This window comes from Thunnus maccoyii, chromosome 18 (genome assembly GCF_910596095.1).
Source record: "Thunnus maccoyii chromosome 18, fThuMac1.1, whole genome shotgun sequence".
In the NCBI taxonomy this organism is placed as follows: Eukaryota; Metazoa; Chordata; class Actinopteri; order Scombriformes; family Scombridae; genus Thunnus; species Thunnus maccoyii.
Window position 1 is genome coordinate 6,292,624 of NC_056550.1, and position 21,526 is coordinate 6,314,149.

The 21,526-nt window shown below is 39.3% G+C and overlaps 1 protein-coding gene across 1 annotated transcript; it reads right to left on the reverse strand.

Annotated features, from left to right (window-relative positions):
- Nucleotides 1-5,486: 5,486 nt before the first annotated feature.
- On the reverse strand, nucleotides 5,487-21,503 carry LOC121884768 (ral guanine nucleotide dissociation stimulator-like 1). The gene is made up of 17 exons (XM_042393760.1): nucleotides 21,113-21,503; nucleotides 17,716-18,005; nucleotides 16,935-16,979; nucleotides 16,523-16,722; nucleotides 16,197-16,354; nucleotides 15,845-16,093; nucleotides 15,326-15,429; nucleotides 14,869-14,953; nucleotides 13,221-13,292; nucleotides 12,569-12,655; nucleotides 11,805-11,837; nucleotides 11,310-11,431; nucleotides 10,044-10,133; nucleotides 9,574-9,703; nucleotides 7,781-8,092; nucleotides 7,534-7,648; nucleotides 5,487-7,410 (listed from the first exon to the last, which is right to left on the reverse strand). Exons 1-17 carry the CDS (start codon nucleotides 21,134-21,136, stop codon nucleotides 7,271-7,273), a joined length of 2,256 nt encoding a protein of 751 aa, XP_042249694.1. The 5' UTR covers nucleotides 21,137-21,503; the 3' UTR covers nucleotides 5,487-7,270.
- Nucleotides 21,504-21,526: the final 23 nt, after the last annotated feature.

Below are 21,526 nucleotides of genomic sequence, written 5' to 3' on the forward strand. Positions count from 1 at the left end.
AATGACTGCAGCTGTTCACGTCACTGTATGACTCACTCTGGAGGAGCAGAGCTCACCACACACATTCATTCACATACACACACACACACAAATCCATCCATAATGGTAATGCGTGCAAGTACGCTCGCCGTCTAAAAATAGACGAGCATGCTAGAAACATACAATACCCATAACACACACTTGCATAAACACTGACACAATATCACAAACAAACACTTTAAATACAGAAGCCAGGAAAGTACCTCTCCGCCAAGCAAATGAGGAAATGATGGGAGGAAGCATGATGACGTCTTTAATGATTGGCTAAAATTATACAGTATGAGACAAATCAAACAGGTCGCAACAGAGGATCATGAGCTGAAAACTGGCACGCTTCAAGACATCGACTCCTCTAACTGTTCATTTAAATGTCAAATTTTAAAATTTTCTCAGTGACTCCAGGTTCTTTTTTTTGCCCTTATGTCATAACACTGATTCAACACATGAATGAAAAAATCAAACAACTTCCATTAGAGCTGCAACAATTAGGCGATTAATCTAATGTCAGTGGCAACACTGGACCAGATCTCTGCTCGACATTGTCCTGGTGGAGCGGTCCGTGGCTGGAATGCAAGGGACCAGCCCTAAGACTATTTTCTGGCTTATTTAGTCTTCTATGATAGTAAAATGAATATCTCCGGGTTGTGCACTGTTGGTCGGGAAAAAACAAGACATTTTTCACCATGTCCTGACATTTTAAAGACCAAACAACTGATTGGTTAATCGAGAAAATAATCAACAGATTCATCAATGATGAAAATAATCATTGACTTCCATTTGATCAAAGAGAAATAAGAAAAATAGGTCAATACGGGGTTTACCTAAGAGCAACAACATGCAGTGAGTAGTCTGCAGATAAAAGATTGTCATAAACGTGTAAAAAGAGAAGCAGCAGCACCGCACTGTAGTGATAAATCATGTGATTAACATCTACAAACCCTGTACGTGAGCCACGTGTGTGACTGTGACTTTATAGCAGCACTTGTCTTGGCAAGGAAAAGGTTAACAATCCTGATCAACATCCCACATTCATTTCAGAGGTGAGGGTGGTAAGCCATGAATAACTCATGTGGGCGGCAAAACATCTGTACACGAGTTTGAACGTGCATGCAAACGCATAAATGTCTGCATTGAAGTGAGGAGTCACATTCAGCCCTTCATGCATATGCATGAGTGTGTGCACATATGGCACAACCAATCTGCACCCTGCCAAGAATATCTAAGGGTGCATGAGTGCAAACAGGCACGACTGTCACTCATATCGATTCAGTGTTTGTATACAGTCTGTGTGAATTTCTTTCTGTGTGTGCCTGTGTGTGTGTGTGTGTGTGTGTGTGTGTATGTGCGTTTTTGTTAACTCTTGGGGACCGTTTCTGGTTTAAACACCGACTTTGTGGGGACCAGTGGTCCTCATGGGGACCAAAGCCTGGTCCTAATGTGGCAAAATGTCATTTTTGTGGTTGGTTAAAGTTAGGGTTAGGGATAGGGCTAGGGTTAGGGTTAAGGTTAGGGTTAGAGTTAGGCAAAATGAATGTGTGTGTGTGTGTGTGTGTGTGTGTGTGTGTGTGTGTGTGTGTGTGTGTGTGTGTGTGTGTGTGTGTGTGTGTGTGTGTGCATGGGGTCAGTTCGTGGACTATTCTCAACACTCCCTGTTTCCTCTTCTGAGAATGGGGAACAAGGTTGTGTTTATCAACAGAGTCCAGAGCCAGCACATACAAACAGGGCTTCAACATGGTTTTGTTACAGCTTTTGCAGCAGCTGGCACATGATGTTGAAAACATAAGCAGTAACTTGGCGACATACAAGCTGCCGACACATATCTCCTCTCCTCTGGCTCTGACCTGTAAAAGCAGCTTTCTCCTCCACACGGGGGGGGGGGGGGGGAGAGCCGGCCAGGTGAGACGGGGGGGGGCAGCTGTCAGTCGTCAAGTTCAGTTTGAGCGGAGATCATAGCAGAGAGTGTTGCCTAACATTTTTCATGACCTCCACACCCTCACATGTGCCTGCAATCAGTGTGATTACGAAATAGCCAAATAACAAAACAAGAGAGATGTTTACAAAAGGTAAGGACAATTCTGTTGCATTCACATGCTGAACTTCAGCGTGAGAATCACAAACCCTAATGGGAAAGTGAGTAACACTGCAGGTAAAGCAGAAACAAATGAAGGGCAAACTCACACAGCTTTGTCTTCCTATATAAACATACACTACACTTCTTACTCAATACACAGGAACTGATGTCATCACGCCTTGTGCAAACAATGTAGAAGCCTGACACTTAGACATTACAGCTGCGTGTAAAATCTAAAGGGAACATACTGAGCTGTTATGTTTAGACTAGGCAAAGTAATTCCAACATATTATGACTATATGAAGATCTAAATATTACATATATGAGGAAATGAAGTGTTCAAATTGTGCAGAAATTACTTGAGTTATACACAAAGGATGCAAGACAGTAGTGTGAACTGAAATGTCTCTAACTTCCTCAAACACTCTTGGGTCAACAGAGGTGAAGATCATCGATTTTATTGACAGCTAAACTCCATGGCTCATCAATCCTCATTAGAGACCCGCTATACCGATTTCCTGGACAAATCCAGATAAGACCTTGAATGTCTCTTCTGACCCGCAGAGCACTGCTCCGAAGGCAGATAAATACCATTTTGGATCTCTCACGGTAAAGGGCAGCATTGATACAGTGTGTACGTCCGCGGCTACATGCAGCTCACACACACACAGCCAAGCTCACAGCCGCATATCACAGGCATACATAATACATGAGAAAGTATGAGATGAGGGGCAGTGTCCTGTTTCTCCTCCAGAACTGCTGACCTGTGCATGCCTCCCTCCCCACATACACACACACACACACACAGAGTGAGGCAAGACCTCATCTACTGAATCCAAACCCCTATCCCTCTGCTGAGTGTGCATCTGCTGCAGCCAAGTGCACTGAGTGGGTAGATAGGGCAGCAGAGCGCAGACTCTTTTCAGGCCTGTCCTGACAGAAATCCTCCAATGCACCTATGAGGAGCAGCTGCTGCACTCGCTCCATTAAGATACTATTATTTTTTGCTATTCATATTCAGGAAGGCTTTTTTTTATTATTTTCTTTATGTTGTGTGTTCTATGTTATTAATACTGTAGCGCTTTGAGTTTCACTATGAATGAAAAGTGCTGTACAAATTAAATGTATTATTATTTATTATTATTATTATTAAATCACCTCCATTTAAAGCCAACTTCACATCCAGTTAGATGGAGCGGAGAGATGGAGCAGGTGACACCCTGCAGGTGATGTAACAAACACCTGAAGTCGTTGTACGACACATCAAAAACATCTACACACAAAATACCTCCGTGGTGTTTACATTTGCTACAGCATTTTACTGCCAAATGTATCAAGGAAATAAAGTGTGTTCAGACCCACAGTAGTTATTGCTGCCAAGATGCTACTGCACCCACTTGGCGTCTGGATGTAAACACAGCTTTCTAGTAAATTAGCTTTAATGAGCATATAGCTCTCTGGCGCCATCTAGTGGCGGCATTTCATCGACTTCTCCTGTGTAGGATTTGTTAACTGAAGCTAAACTGGTCATTGTTCATTTCGTTTAATTTCGTTTTACCTTTGAGGGGCTCGTGGATGTCATTAACTCATTTCTGGTCAGAATAACTAACAGGACGCTGTAGCAACACTTGTTCTATGAGAGAAATTCAATATACTTTAAAAATATTGGCTTTGTTGCCTTTTTTAGGTGTTTGAAACCGTAGAAGAAAAAGAATCACAGCTGTGTGTTGATTGTACCGCGCACGAGCGTCTACGGGGATCAGTGACGTCATGCAAAGGGGAAAAATAAGACAAAACGTAAAAATTTTAATTTAAAAACAAAACAAAACAACTTATTAGTCAGGTTGATGCATTTCCTGGTGGACGTGTTTGGTAAGTATGACGGGAAAATTACTGGAAACGTTAACAAGTATTACTGGGAAGTTTAAGCCTGTTAAATAAATAACAGCAGACAAATAAAATGTGTAATTCACTCGCAATATAGACTCAACCCTCAGGAAAAAGATTTTGTGTGTCTTTAAGAGAACCTGTTATTCAGCTTAAAAATGTAGCATTGCTGAAGCCATTTGGAAATAATTCAGACAATTTTTCTGATAAAACTGATGGTAATTTGATTGTATTTTCAACGTGTGATACATTATAGAAACACAAAATTATTTATTTAACCTTTTCATATTATTTGCAGATTTTTTTATTCACAAGTAAAAATTTTCTGCACTGAAATGAGGTTGATTTTAATCAGTTAGACATCAAATTTCAAATAAAGGCTATGAGATCCACTGAAAACAAAAAGCTGAAGGTAGTCATTGAAAGGTTTGGAAAACCACTCTCACCCACAGAGAGGGCCTACATGTTTTAACAGCATTTAACATTCTGCATTTAACAACCTCTACCAGGCTGAACTAAAAAGCTATTTAATGTTGTCTGATTAAATTGTTTAATGATTTGTTAAAATGCTGGCCAAACTTGATAGAGGTCACATTAAGTATAGACATTCAGTCTCTCTAAAATCATTGTTTATGTTGGAATAAAGCATCAAAAGTATTACTGTTTTCAGTACAACTAAATTTTACCTCAGGCATCATCATATAGCATTTACTTGACGTCAATTTATAAAACAGGAAACTGACCAGTAAATGGCCCCTTTTTTCTTCTTTTATCCACGGTCACTCTCTGTGCTTACCAGTCCCTTTCCCACCACACCACCCACATCCTGGGTCTGTAAAGAGAGGCTGTATAATGAAAGATTGAAAGGAAGAAGTGAAATTTACTGAGTACAACATTGTAGACACTTGCAAAGCAACTTGCCTGCAACTCCTCAACAAATGCAACCCCAAGCAGAAGCACAGCTTCTAGTTTGTGTACATTAAGACTTTTAAAAGTTCTTTCTTATCTCAAGCAAACCCAATAGTGCTTGGAAACCAACAAAAGGAAAACATCTCAAGCAAAAACAAATGTGACAGTCAGTTGATGCATGCAGCATGCAGCTCCACATTAATGGTTCAAAGCTAATGGATTAACCCTGAGATCACAACAATAACAATTTGCTTGTATGTTTTTTAATTCTTATTATTAGCACAGACCTTTGGTGTAATAGTATAATTAATTTATATTATGTTGTATATGACCCATGGTATATTATGTTAGATATTAAATAAAGAAAAATAAATCCTTCAGAAAAGAAGATAGCTTTCATTTACTGGAATAGTACAGCAGATAATTAATAAAATTGTTATTAATTTTAAGCTTTGAAAGGTAAGCAATGTTATAATAATTTATAAAGGAAACCATTTCCACATAACTTGGCTACATTAGACTTAATAGCAAACACCAGTCAGACAAATAAGACAAAAAGTAAGTCAATACACACAGGAAATCCTGGATTTTTAAAAACTGTTTATTTCTTTTTGTTTTACAGCGGTGACATTCTCTTCATTAATCACAAGTGAAAAAAGCTGTTTTTATAAGCTAAGAAATACTATCTGTTCAGGTCTCAACTGCCAGGATAGGGGATACTGCAGTGTCAGGAGAAATAAGCATTTGGTGTTTCCTGTTTCAGAGCCATAGATCTGCAGGGTCAGTGTACATAGAGGAGACGTCTGTTCTTTTTCCTGACAATTATACATACCCTTGAGCAAGGCTCTTGACCCCTAGATGATCCGATCCGAATGAGAATAAAACTTGTGATTTTACTAAGTGTGTCCAATCACTTGTGTAACTCTTCTACTTTGCTAATATTCCCTCGAGCTTTAACTGCAAGGAAACATGATCCTTATCATCTATCTCACCAGAGACCTAACGTTGACGTCAACAGACATCATTGAAATGATTACATCTAAACTCCTCTTTAGGCTTTAGTCCAGCCATTTAAGCACCAGTTACATCCAGTCTTCACAAGTCTGAACCAAATTTGTCAAATACAGTTTTTAAAGAAATTAAGTAAAAACAACTTTCAATGTTAACATTTTAAATATTCATCATAAAATAAGACATCTCTACAATTATAACCACAGATCATACATGTTTCTGAATAGACTTTGTTTTGATTTTTTAAAAATATTCGCCTACCAGTCAAGAAACAATACAGTAAAGCCACCTAGTGAGTCGTCACAATGTGTTAATCAAATAAAGGTGCAATCAACAGTGGAACCAGAGTAGAAATAAATACAATGATGAAATCTAAACTCTAAAAATCAAATTCACTTTCTTAGTCATACACTAACACTGAAAACACACATTTGTCCCTCATCGTTGTCTCATTTAAATACAGTAACCATTTTACACGTGTGCATCCCATCCCGTGCTGTCCATCAAAGTCTCTGCTGCTGTCATGGTTACCCAGGCTCAGGAATGCCATCCTTCCAGTTGGTGCTGTGGGCCGCGCACGATGAATATCACAGCAACGCTGCAGGTGAAACTCCCAGAGAACACAGTGATCCCTGGCGAGAACGTTCCCACCCACTCGTCAGATGGCACTGGCGCAGCAACACATGAGCACAGCCGCCTATCTCATCTCCAGTGGCTGACAACCTGCTGCGGGGCCCCAGGAGTTCATTACCGAGTCTTCGTCCTTCACTCAGCATCTGACCCCCATTCCCTTTTTAACACACAGGTTATTAATGGCGCCCAGCTGCATTGGGAAATGGCCAGTCATTTATCAATGTTCATGTATAAATAGGTCACGGATGTTGGCACGAGTTGCTCTCAGGGGGGGGGGATTCTTTGTGAGTCTTCATGCCTACAGAGTTATTGTAAGTGACATCTAGCAGCAGTCTCAGATCTAAAAATCATTCATTATTTGCACATGCATCCATGCACTTTAAATCATGTGACCATTACCAACACACCTGTGGGGAAAAGTGGGTTCTTGTTTTTTGGGGGGTTTGTTTTTGGTTTAACAGTAGTACCCAGTTTATTCCAAGTGGAAATCAAAACCATGTCTGATCCAGGTGTTTTAAGCTCCATCATTCTTCTTCATAAAGTGCTTTTGCATCATCTTTTCAATTACCATAAAAACATTTTCACCTCTTTGGTATCCAAAAAAAAATGGATGACCCATCTCAGAGAATATCATAGTATATAAAACAACCATTAAAAATAGGACCGTTTTTTCCAGGAAGGGTCCATGAGTTCAGGTGCAGAGCTCGTAGACTAGAGGTGCTACTTTGTGTATCGCCCGAGACTAGACGTAGCTCTCAGTGGTTTCTTCTGGCCTTTGTGGAATTGACGTAGAACAAAGTCGAAGTTTGCCGTTGTGGACATTGCGTAGAAGACGTTTGCCTTGTCTGGTATGAGCAACTCTGAAAACAGACAAACAGGATACATAGTTTTCTTTAAAAAAAAAGGTCAGTTTTCTTTTATTTCAGCACTATTGTAGTGATTTCTCTAATAGTATAGTATTTTACAAGTTAGTCTGTTCTGACCTCTTTCTTGGGAGATGACTTGTGTCAGGGTGAAGTCCCGGTAGTTCATGTGCTCAAGGTGATGCTTCTCCAATGCCCTCTGAATCACCTGTGCAGTTTTTTCCTGGCTGGTCAACTACAAAAGACGGAGACTCATAAGTGCTGAAGCCACTTTACCTCTTTAACTCAGTCTAAATGATCAGCAGCGATATTCAGATCTTTTACTTTAAGTCAGAGTTTGACACTAGAAGGCTGTTTTTAAACTCACCAGTATGCTTTTATACATGTTGCCATTGTTCTGGCCCAGGTCCACGCTCACCCTGACTATGCAGCAGTCAGACCCCTGACGGTTATAGACAGGGAAGGAGGTCATGGACGCGGAACGTTTGTGGTGGTAGGCCAGAGGGGGTTTCGGCCGAGCGCCACCGCAGGACGTGGATGGAGAGCCGAGGTCCGTCTGGCAGTCAGGGGAGGAGCTGGAAGGAGAAGGGGAGTATGGAGAGGAAGCAGTGGAGGAGCAGGGGGAGGATGAGGAGGAAGAGAAGGCCTCGGATACATTGTTGCAAGAGCTGTGAAAGGGCTGCGGTGAGAGAAGAGAAGCCAGAGTGAAGAAGAAAGAGGGAGATAGAAACAAGAGAAACAATATAGATGAGTACCACTGGATAGCATTTGTAGTGTTTTAGAAACTGATTGTTCTGCACGGAACAACTAAGCTATTGAACAGCAGTGAGATCTGTGCACCATTAAACAAACCCTACTCCAGCTCTACTCAAGATCTGCTCAATTGAAATTCCACTTGTCGAGGGCTCACACTAGCATCAAAGAGGATCTTTTGTGAAGAGAGATTATGTAAGTTTCCCGGTTTTAAAAGCCATTCAGTGTATTCCACTTCTTATTAGAAATGCTTCGGGGTTTGTTTGACAACTTAAAAAGGGATGATTGTTTGTGAAGTGTAAATAGTGGATGTTGTGCTGAACACAGAGAACCATTAGATGAAGGCACAGCATAAAAAAAAAGCTTTCAACAAAGACACCACTGATTGCACAATTGAGGACAAAGGATGGACAGAAAACAAGGATGTGACCTCAAGCAAGAACATTTTTGTATTTTTATCCTAAAACTCTCTTTTACTTTTTTTCTGTGAGGTTTGCTCATACAAGTGTTCTGAGTAGGATTGAACAAACTCACTGCCAAACTGCCTGAATTTGTCATAAATCGCTCGTTTCAGTCTGATAAATGTCACTTGTTCATGAGGAGGTGCATGTGCGAGAGATGTGATCATTAGCATAATCCACGCCCCTAAAACTGCCATATAAGGCTCCATGTTCCGCTCAGTTTGTGGGCGAGATTTATTCATAAAAAGTGTCAGTAGTCAGACACCCAAAAGAAATAGAAAATATGAATCCAGCTGACGTGTCATCAGAGCAGTTCTGCACTGTGACAGATATAAAAAGGAAATGCTTTGACATGACGTTAGATGCTAAGAAACGCCTTACTAAATCATAGCACTCCATGTTGGGAGGCATTCATGTGACAGTCACAGATATATTAGAGGAGAGAATATTATAGTCAACAGTAGGTGATGTTACACTGTCAGCTGCAACAGAAGATGATACTGGACAGAGACCTGCATAGAGACACATAGGCAGCTGTCCAAGTGAGAGAAGTTTATAGCAACTACTGAAATGTAGAAGTTGCAGCGCTGAAAAACCTTTCAGTAAATTGGCAGCCATGATGATGATAATGTAAACAGAATATAAATTTTGCATTAAGTTTGTTTTAGTTATATATTTAATTTCTGTTAATTTCGGTATCATATTTAAACTCCAAATGAATTCACATTAGGACATTATAAATTGTATTTATAATGCATGACACATACGACAGGTCTGGAGCGCTCATAAATTTCATTTGTATCTGAGAGAAAATTGATGAATGTTCTTAAATCATTTGTATGTGCAACTTAAGAACAAATCTGTTTGTACGTACGAGTGGTTCTTGCATGAGGCCCAATGAGGCGGATACATGTACATAAACACACACACACAAACTGCTGTTTACCTGCAGTCTGATGGAACAGGCTGAGTTTGGGGAGGATAGATCGTCCATCTCAGATCCACTGGATCCAGAGGATGAAACGCTGATCTGGTCAGCAGGGAGCTTTTTAGATCCTTCGCCCACTGTCAGGAGACTGAACACAAAGATTTAACTTAAGCTTGTATCGAAGACACCAGACACACATTTTATAATGATAATACTGCTGTTTTATATATAACTACACAATACTGTACCATAAATGTTCCTTTTACTGCACACCAACACTGCATACAACAAATAATACTCTAAACATACAACAACATAATACATAGATTTCTTCCATGTTGTGGCAAAAAAGTGGCTCTGCATATACCCTTGCTACCAACTGTCTACTTTAAGGTTTATACATGCTGTGCTCAGGTCTGTGAGCATAGTATAATGTGCATGTACTGTGCGTGTTTGAATATGCAAATAGACCATAACATGATACTCACAAGGAGAGTTTCTTTGTGAGTGTTCGGTGGCTCCAGGGAGTTGGTGAACACAAGTCCACTGGAGGCTCCAGCTGCCTCGACAGTTCATAGCTGCAACATAACAAAATGAATATATTATAATATAATGATATGTAATGGAATATGAACACTGCAATCCTCTAAGACAGTTTTTCTTTTACCGAGGAAAACTTTGTACTTGTTTCTGTCTCTAGAGGCACTTGAAAGAATAGCTTGACAATTTGAGATATACTCTTATTCACTTATTCACTTTCTTGCCAAGAGTTAGATGACAATGTTGATACCACTCATGTTTGTACAATTAATATGAAGCTACCACCAGCAGCCAATTAGCTTAGCCTAGCATAAAAACTGGAAACAGGGCTAGCTTGGCTCTGTACAAAGGTCACAAAAACCATCTACTAGCACTTCTAAAGCTCACTAATTTACATGCATCTAATTTGTTTAATCAGTACCAGAATCGTTATGTAAAACAACACATTGTGGTTTTATGGAGGGATTAAGTATACACAATTTTTTGTCAGGCACAGAGAGAGCGAGGCTAGCTGCTTGCTCGTTTCCAGTCTTTGTGCTAAGTCTTTGTAGAAGCATGATTAGTGTGCAGACAAGTGTGAGTGTTTGCAACAAAAACTGCTGCAGTAAATTTATTGATTTATTTGTTTATGTATTTTTTATTTTAATTTTTTGATATTTTTGGTACGTAGCAAACTTTTTATTTGTTCAGCCTTGTTAGCTATCTGTGCTCATGCCAGCTACTCATTTTTAATTCCAAACACACCTCTGTTACGTCACTTATGTGCCAGTAATCTTCCCAAAATCTGGTGTTTATAACAGAATTACAGCAAATGTTTTACATTTTATGAACTGTGCATCCATAGGCTGCATCACTACCAGTTTCAGTATATGAATATGTCACAAATTATAGCCTTATAAATGTCAAACAAGTGGCTCCTTATGACCAAGCTCCAATGTGACAGGATTACATCCATGTCTTACTGACAACAAGAACTGATTAACTGACCAGATGCCATTATCTTAGCATAATGGGACATGTGCACTCAACAATGTAGATTTGAGTGGAACATTATTAGAGAGCAACACACCTTTATTTTTCCACATGACAGAGCAAGAATTTTTACATCTCATATTTCTGATTATGTAACCACAACTCTCTACTTGTGATACAATCACAAGTAGAGAGTCACAGGTATGTTATGGAAAGGGGGTAAAAAAATAACACATTCTCACCTCTCCTGGTCAGTGAGCAGCTTGTGTCCCCGAAGCCAGGCAGCGATTCTGGGGTGATGGGGCAGGCTATACTGGGAACAGGACGCCTGCAGCACACGGATTTGTGAGAGAACCTCAAACTCCTGCAGGGAGAGAAATGTCGATGGAGATTACCCAGAGTGACAGAGACGGCAAAGTGTCCAGACTTCTTTCATCTGTGTGGTTACCTAACCTGCCTGGAGTAACTAGGTGATACGACACAATGATACTTTGAACTCTTTGTTTTTTTTTTTAAAAAGGATAATAAATAGGTTTTGTGTACTCAAAACAAGTGTGGCAAAATGTCCTAGTCAATGTTTACTTGGACAACACAAATATACTGAACACACCAAACCACACAAGCATGTAGTGCTGACAGAATGTCATGTGGACACCTTTGCACTTAATGTTTGACAAGTGTGGAAGAAAAATAACACATGGGAATAAATAAAGATTACACAAAGAGGAACCACTTACCCTCCTCCTCTTCTCAAAGTTTATGAGCCCACCCTGTCAAAAGAGTACATTGTTAATGAAGTACTTGTTTATGGCGTAGATCAATGATTAATCACATCAAGAAATAGCAAAAATACTACATTAACTTTTTTTTTTTTAACCGATTTAGAATTTCTCAGCAGTATATAAACAATATATGTAGCATTAGCTAAAGCTAAAACTAAAATCTACTTACTGATTCTTCTCTAGCCGCTATCTGAACATGAAATATATCCATTTTGATGAACTTTTAATTTTGTTTTTCCACACAACTTGACTCTATTGGAATTCATGCAGTATGGTGTGGTCAAGCTACCTTAAATGACATATTTACAAGTTTTAAATCGTTAATTACTATGTTGGTTTCAGTATAAATGTTAATAATGTATGAATACACAGACACCTTGCAAAACAGATACATTTAATTCCTATGCACAAGGACTGTAAATAATCGAAATAAATTTATTTTCTGAAACAAACTTAAAATATTAAAGAACACACTTTGTTGGTGGATACTGCATTTTCATTTTCTTTTTTGGATTCATATCTCCTACACTATAGTCAGTCATAAAAATATTAAGTGCTATATACTGCTCATGAATACCAAATAGGGGGGCTAAAGTGTTACGTACTACTATGTACTGGAATAAATTACATAATAAAGATATTCTATGTAGTTACTCATTGACAGTCAAGGCTGTTAAATATCAAGCATAGGAACTGTCACTCAGTTTACATTATATTACCTCCACAGTGTCTGGCAGGGCGGTGTCTAGCATGGTGAGGACAGTCAGATAGGTGCCCAGGTAAGGAACCACTCCACTGGAAGTACTCTGCAGAAACACAACATTTATTTTGTTTTTTTAATACTGTATTTATTGTGTTACGGTCGGACGGCTTTGCGTCAGTATACTTTCACAGAAGGCTCGTCCCAGTTAGCAGCACTGTGGGTTCATGTTACAGCCAAGAGTCTATGCATATGACTCATAAAACACCCCGGTCTAGTCTATTATTACTGTCCTATAATCCTGGCGATCTGAGGCCATTTGAAACTTGTTCAGCATCGAGCGAGGCTAAAGATAGGTTTGGGAATCTGCCATGCCAGAGATACTCCACCCACACTGAGCGAAATCAGCTCTCTTGTGGCTTTCAGACTTGTATAATATCATAGGAGTTTTGCATGCGTCTTCTTGAAAACTAAAACTTGCCTCAGGTAAAATTACTCCAAAACAATATCCCATGATAAAGCATCTCTTTCCTTACTTGCTGTCTGAATCTCATCTGCTTAGTGTTTGTGACAAGTGTAAAACAGGACATTAGTTGTAGAAGAGGAGAAAGGTTGCTGATTAGTGTTTAGGTTGATCTAGACCTCTTTTCTCCTACTGAGATATGGCTTACCATCTGTCTGGGTATTGGACACCGCTTGGATATCTTTGGAGAAATGTTATCCATGGTTGCTTGGCCTCCATCCTGTCAAAGAAGGTCAGAGAGAGCTATATTCAGTTGAAGGTTATAGACACATACAGTGGCACATTGTCAAATATAAGTGGTTAAAATTCTTTAAAAATCTAACAGGACTTTCTTTGTGTGTGTTTATGTGTATGCAGGTACACAAGCATGTACAAGGGGGGCTTAAATGAAGCATGTGAGCAAACTGTAAATTGGCTTACAAAGCAAAAGCTAACCAACCTTGTTTTCAAAACAAGAATGAGTTTTATTAAATATTAACTTGGATATCCTGTTTAAAAGTTATTCTGTGGAAAGGAGGGAGGCCACTTCCAAACCACTTTGTTTAATATATCTGCCTAAAAGTACAGCTATTAGGCTTAAGTAAAGTATATGTGATTATAGTATGAGTGATTGTGTTTACATAGATAAAAGCTTCTTTCACAAAAGGCAGCACCTAAATACAACTACAATGAAACGTGAGAAAGAGTTTTTTTTAATAGTTAGCCATTTGAAATGATTCTGATTGAAGAATCTCTTTGAACGTTATTGTGAGGTGTCACACAGTGCAAGTAGCGTGGTGGTTATGAACAGAAAGTACTGGTGATCTATTGACTTTAGAGTCCTTTCACTGTAACTAGACACAAGACGCCTCTGACGCAGTTGCCTAAAGGAGGCTACATAAAAGAAAAAAAAAAGGGAACACATTGTGCTAACGGCCTCTAGTTTCCCATTAAGACTGTCAAACACTTCTGTAAATATTAACTCAAAAATGAATCTTTATAATAATTAAAAGAGAAAATCCATGTGTGTACTTAGTGAGGTGGTTTCAATAAGTGAAATGTTCTTTGTGCTATGTTCTTAATCTGTAGTTCATATTTTGTGTGTTTAAGGTCACATAAGTTTGGATATTAACGACCCAATCTATAATTCCAGTATTAGATCTTCTGCTGAAAACTGCTCCAATCCTATTTTTTATTAATGATTTAATTAGTCTTCGGTTCAGATCAGTGAAAGCTGTTTTGCATTGACTGAAAGTATATAACAGCTCAGTGGGTTGACTTGTTTGCACTGCTAAACATTAACTCTTAGAAGCATTGGTAGGTCAAAAATGAGCCCTATGCATTTCCTGTGGAATCTTCCTTATCAATTACTTTTGAGAACCACATCTCAACTATCATCACCACTCACCTACATATAATATCATAGTGATATTTTAAATTGATATCATTAAATTAATAGCCATTTTATATAACATTTATGCACTGATTACAATTATGTGAAACAGAATCTGCCATAATAATTAAATTCGTCAGCTAGCATTAGCTTGCTAGCTAAGCAGATAGACTCTAAGTTTGTTGATTTTATGATGAAAATGACAAATTATCATTACAAATGTTATGCTAATGAGGAATTCATATAAATAATTTTAAGCAAAATTATGAGGAGAGTGTACAAAATGACAAAAACTATTCTAATACGGGTCACTTTTGACCCACTTATAAGAGTATGTGTATGTTTGAATGCCCCATTCATCTAAAGGTTAAACACTGAAGTAAATCTAGCTTGTTTTTGAGCAACAAGTGGTTTTCTTTCTCACCTCCACCAGGAGCTCTCTGTTGGTTAGAACACAGTTCTCATCAGGAAAGGTTTCCCACAGGTTATCAAACGTGGTCATGCTATCCCTATAAAGAGAAAAGTCAACATGTTTTGAATATGCAGTTATTCAGTCCAACATCAGATATATAATTTAATAATTAACTACAGTATTATACACAATGACGTATTAAAAGTTTGCATTTCACTACTTGGTCCCTCACCACCACAGAGAAGTTATGCTTCTGTTATCTTTGACATTATAATAGTTTACTGCAATGTTTATGACCTGACGTAGAATATAGGTGACCCAAAAGATAGGAATTTGCTAACTTGCACTCTAAGTGACACTGAATTGCACTTGATGAGGGTTCAATGCCCTCATTAAAGGACGATTATGTAGAACGCAATGTAACACAACCATAGAGACGGCCTTTGAAATAGCTATAATCCAACCCTACCTGCTAACAGCAGCCCAAGTCTTTCTCAACCTGTAAACTGCATTAGACTGAAGGGCCGACAGGATCGCCCTCAGAGATGAGAAGTTCTTCAACCGACGACAGTCCTGCAGAGGAAACAACTTGCATTCAGTGGATTGACTTAATTTCAAATCAAATATTCTACTAATTATGTTTTGTGTTATGTAGTCTTGTCTAATACAGACAGACTGACAGTGTGACAACAGGCAAACGTATGCAGTGTTGTTGTGTGCAGTGGAGCTGGATACAAACATTCATCCACATGTTTTTAATGCACCAAATGAGAATTGCTACAATTTAAACACTGATTTTGAACAGCTGAATCTGATTATTGAAACACATTTGTTGCAAAAACAAACGCTCAGGTGTGTTTTATTTTAGTGAAGCTTGCATGAATGTTTGTAACAGAGCTGCTGTCAAACAACACTGGCATACATCTAAAAAAAACCTGCTGAAACCTGGAGTCAGAACTTGAATGAAGCCTAATCTTTAGTCACTGACCTGTGCTACTCTGATCCACTTCTCTATGATTCGGGCCCTTTGCGCTGGTGTAGTGGGAGGCCGGCGGGAGGAAGTGGGACTAGCGGTGGCGTCTGTAGACCGGCAGAGCAGTGACATGATGACCTGGTTGGTAACGGCGTTGAACTGTGCAATGGTGGCGCGGATGGTGGGAGACATGTTTTCCTTCTTGTCTCTTTGCGACCACATACAGCCCAGACACTGGTAAGGCACCACTTTGACAAACAAAGCCTGAAACACCATGAAAACCAATCAGCCTTTTAGTAGACATGTGTAAATGTGGAACATATAAACATTTGATATACTGTAGGTAGGAGCCTCTCCTCTCACGTACAGAGTCCATACGGGTGAGCTGTTCAGCGATGGCTTCAGATGAGAAATCCATGATGTCACCCTGATCCAGAGAGTTATCACATCCTGAATCTTCATCACCTGAATCAACCTCATCTTGCTCCCGAACTGCCTGGGCAGAACTGACATCTGTCTGAGCGTCTGATGAAACAGACAGAAAACAGATTTTTTATCAGGATTTTCACATTGTTGACAGCAACAATGACAGTCAGGCATTTGAACAACAAACACAAAGTGGACAGTTTAAATTAAGATGCTATAGGAGGGATGTCTTATCACTTTAGGTTACGTTATGTGGTGGAGGATCACCTTCTTTCTGGATTCTCTTGAGCAGTGCTTCAGCTTGCCCAGCCAGCGAGCAGAAGTTGGGCTGGCTGCGCATGTTGTCGTGCACTGCAGAGCTGATCCGCAGGTGATCCAACAGCAGCCTGAGTGCTGGGTGCAGGGGAGGATCCCTGAAGTCCTCACTGTACTCGTCCAACCATGTCTGAACAAAGGCCAACAGAGGGCTGGGGAGGCAGTGGAAAAATCATTACATGGTAACTATTTAAATGACACTTTGGGCCAGAGTGACATACTAGAAATGAACCAGATAGTGGTACAAGCATACTGAACTTTTTCAGTTTTATGTAATTTATCAGTTTTCATCTAGAATTATAAACTCTTCATGATGCCCTAGTGTTTTGAATAAACTTTATCAAGAGAAAAGTCATCCACCTACCTCCTGTAGCTTTCACTGTTCTCCAGATCTGAGGCAGCACTGTCTCTATAGGAATGAAAACAGAGACAAAATCATGTACAGAAAGGATTAAAAAAGTCACAGTGCACTTTGCCATACTCTTCAGGCTGTTTTTTTGTATATATCTTTAATTATTATTTGTCACTACCCTGCAGCCATCTTAAACCTGACCTCGAGTCATGCCAACCACATTTTAAAACCGCTATGTGTATAATTGTTGTTGGGAGCCTCCAGATAATAATCACTTGCAAGGTACTTATTATTACATCAAAGCTGGTAGGGGATGGTTGCTTTGTCAGGGAAACAATGTATAAAAATCCTGACGCAACATGATGACTTTGCACGTACAGCAACAAAAGTTGTTTTCTCAAAATCAAGCACGAAAGGGATGTTTTCAGGTCAGGGAAAGATAAGCAAAACTATGATAAAGTATTTGCATTTTGCAGTGATGGAAAGAGAGAGAAACTGAAACAGAGTGTTTGTGAATGCAAATGAATGTGAATAAAAGAGAACTGAAATGAAATATGTCTCATTCAGCTACTCATTGAAGGAATACTTTGACATTTTGAGAAATATTCTTACTTGCTGAGAGTTAGATGGTTGTGTCAGCTGGTGTGTCACCTTCATATTTACTGAGACTGGTATCAATCTTCTCTTCCAACTCTCAGCAAGAAAACAAGTAAGCATGTTTCCCAAAATGTTGAACTATTCCATTAAGGGAAAAAAAACAGATATACAGTGGTTCAAAAAAAAGTGATTATACCTCTGGAAGAGCAGCTCTATGAGTGCTGAGGTACTGGTGAAGGTTCTGTATGTGGAGAGGAAGATCCTGCTGTAGTCCTGTTCCTGGCAGCCAGGGTCAAGGAGGTGATTCACGAGCAGGTCCAGGTTAGCGGCCTTCAGACGCCGCACCTTGCTGGTTCGGTATTGGACAAAAGCGCAGCATGGATTCATCTCACTGGTGTTAAGAGCGATGGGGACGGACAACCGACGCAGAGTGACCCCGTAAACGGCGCCACCCTCTAACTCCTCGCCCCATTCCTGTACTGGGTTCTGGGAATGGTGGAAAAAATGTTTTTTTTAGTTTTACACCAACACTTAGACTGAGAGAGTGGTTGCCAACCAATGCCCTGCTTGTGTCTTGAAAATATAAAAAAGGTACAGGTCAGATACACAAATGCATATCTAGTGATGTTACTGGTCACAACATTAGGGTCAGAGGCCAAGTCACGAGGAGGTAAAAATAGCAGCATGTCCGCATGGCCAAACAGGCAGGTGACACGCAAACCAGTAACATCAGATCCCACTGAAACTCATGCTGATCTCATGTGAGCCACAAACACTACGCAATATTTACTTCATACACATGTCATCATTTCAAGCCTCCAACAACTGCACAAACAATGTGTCATGATAGTAGATTAATTATCTAATGTTCATCAACTTCACATGCTGGTGTAAGCCAGTGCTTAGTTTCCATTTTCACAATCTCCCAGCTACATGGCAAACCTGAAATTTTCCAGAATTTCATAGGTTGATGAAAATGTTTATGGACAAATATGGGATTATCAAAAGGTTAGTACACAAATGCAAAACACTGCCTAAATGTCAGAGAGTTCTCAGTTTCCTCATTCTCCAAAGACCAATACAAAAATAAAAAGGCTGCTTCTTCAGCACCAAGTATCATGATTGTGTTTTGACTTGTTTGATCTCAGTGAGAGCTATCAATCAATGTTCTAGCAATAGGCCCTCCAGAAGCTCAACAGCTCTTGACACACACAGATGAATGAGGTTCCTCCATTGTGAATGCTGAGCACGTTGTTCAGGCTTTGCGGTTTAAGGACAAGATCATCTGCAGTATAATGAGACAGCAGCTGCGTCGCACTATTTAAAAAGAGGCTGGTCGAAGGGAGACATTAAACAATATGTGATTTTTATTTTAATGTTATAAACTACCACCGACAAAGACTGAACAGCAACTGCGGTGTGAGGTCACTTGTCAAAAGATGAGGTAGCAAAAATAAAATGTTTGCTTTTTGAAATTTGTTTCCATTTTTGTCTTTCTGCTTTACTTTTTCATTATCATGGTAAAAATACACAGTCAGTGTATCCTCCTCTCATGTCTACCTCTTCACTTCACACAGAACACAAACTTAAAGACACCCACAGCTGCCTGTTTACCCTCCGTTAAAGGAGCACTCAGGTGATTTATTAATGCACCTCCACTAAGTTAGTAGACCTGACAGAGATACATGCACGCATAGACACAGCTGAGGTCTGAAAAATTAATAAAAATCTTTTAATCCCTTGAAGGATAAAGCTCTTAAAATCCTGGATCCTACATTTCCCATAATGCAACTTACTGTAATAGTATAGCCTGCTTGGTAAATGTCTATGTCTTTTCAACTCCATGTCCCGGTTTGTAAACCAGGATATCTGCTACGAAGATTTTGTCTCTGATATTTCTTCAGACAGAAAGTTCCTCCAGAGCAACAGGTGACGTCATAAAATATGTTTTTTCCGCAGGCTGAGTACAGGTAAACTAAACTTCATGTGTAAAGCTAGTAGAGTGTCCCTTTAAATGGCAAATGCGTTACATAACAACACCGTGCATCAATACAAGTTCTTGCATGACTCCTGTGTAATCCATCTGCTTTATATGCAAATCTATGCAAAAAATCTATATAGCTTCAAGTAGAGGTGCAATATAATTTCCTACACACTATTCAGCATAGAAAATGAACTTTCAGTCCCGTATCATTCGATTAAGTCATTTAGTTCATCAGAGTACAACCTCACATATTGCATGTTAAAAGGATGATTATTTTAAACTTATAATTTCATGTCAAAATCACTTCTGGACAATATGAGCACACAGCAAGCTGACTAAGTACTGCCACTTCTACTTCTCAATAATTACTTCAAATCAATTATTGACATGAAAGGGCTCACAACCTCCCGTGTAAATAATTATTGAAATTTCTCCATGAAAAGACAAATGTGTAACTGCTGTGTGTGCTAGTGCTAACCAGTATCACACAAACTCCATTGTCCCTCATAGAAACTAGAATCGTTTGTTAGCTACACACAGAAAGGAAACTGCATTGTGTCCCAGTGTTACTCATTGTCAGCGGTGCACTGGTGGTGCTAAGTACTACTAACAGCCTAAATCTAAATCAGAAAAAAAACATTTAAGACTTCTTCATGGAGTTGTTGGATTATCTGATAATGTGGGTCAGCTGGACACCAACAAGCTTCTACAGCAAGAGGAGTCATCTGTCCTCAGTGACGTAGACTTAAACACAGGAGAGCCAGTCATACCCTTGACCTTTTGCAGCCCCAGTTTGTGCCTCTCATTACACTCAAGTCACAGAGCTAAGCATCTGATTTTCTGAAAAATAAATATCAGTTCACTTAACAGCACTTATAGCTGAAGGTACTTCAGACTAGATGAAAATATACAGTCTGTTGCATGATAAAGAAAAGATTTTCAACCTGTTTTTCAAGTTGCGGATGAATTTGCTATCAAGGTAACAGAAATGACGAGTGTCCTTGCTCAGTTTGTGCAATGTAGACCAAACAACTCATTTTATGATCAGTTATATTGGTATATATTGATTTTTTTTTTTTTAAACAAAATAATGTGTCAATATTTTTGCATGTCATTTTCAGCTACCTGGATAGGAAACACAGTTGCTATATTTCTTCCAGATGGTGAGAAGAGTCTTTGAAATTTTAGGAAATACCTTCAGAACAGCTGTAACTTTTGTTAAGCGACTTTCAGGGTTTTTGAAGGATTGCTGGATATTTACTTTTTGCAGAACTGGATGCTCAGCTCTGTGACTAATGATATGAGACACAAACAGGACAGCAGACTCCCATAGATACAGTGACTGCAGATGTGCTGCAGGATAGATATCATTTACAGAAGAAGGTATTTAAACATGAGGAGTCAACTTCCAATAGGGCCTGTATACCCAGGAATATATTCACATGTTAATCACAACAAAAACAGCATGTATTTGTATCCATTGGATTAGATTAGATGTCTCTGTGGACATAAATCAGCCTGCGCCACAAACCTCTAGGTCTTACCCTTCTTATTTTCAATTTTCAATCAATTTGACTTTATTATTGGATCATATCAAACGTTTTCTTACCATTGTTAACTCCCATTTTCCCATCTCGTCCGGTTTCTTAAGGAGTGTAGCTTTCCATCTTGACAGGAATTGCTGGACTGAAAATCAACTTCCACTGTGCGAAACAGAAAGTTTAAGGCTGCATTTTGATATAATAAAAAACTTTTTTTTAAAACTCTCTTTTTGAACTACATTAACGCGCCTGTATTACAATTAAACAATTAAAAGACGACTTTCACCGCAGGGTAATCGCTACATTTTCTGGCTGCATAGAAATGTGTGGGTTTGTTATCGCAGCGAACGCGGACGAGATCTGAACTGTTCCAACTTGTTTTCTGTCTGTGGCGTGAAATGATTTGAATCCACCGATACCAGCTGAGAAGTTTCCTGCAGACTGGACAGAGTGACTGAAACTCACGGAGCTTTATAGTGGGA

Bases quoted from the DNA above. Each gene is read 5' to 3' on its own strand.
- LOC121884768 (XM_042393760.1), bottom strand. From the start codon at position 21,136: ATGGGAAAATGGGAGTTAACAATG. The intron at 15,430-15,844 runs GTCAGTGACTAA...TTTCCTCTGCAG, and splicing joins AGTGGATCAGAGTAGCACAG to GACTGTCGTCGGTTGAAGAA. The intron at 9,704-10,043 runs GTGAGTATCATG...CTTTGTGTTCAG, and splicing joins CTCACAAAGAAACTCTCCTT to TCTCCTGACAGTGGGCGAAG.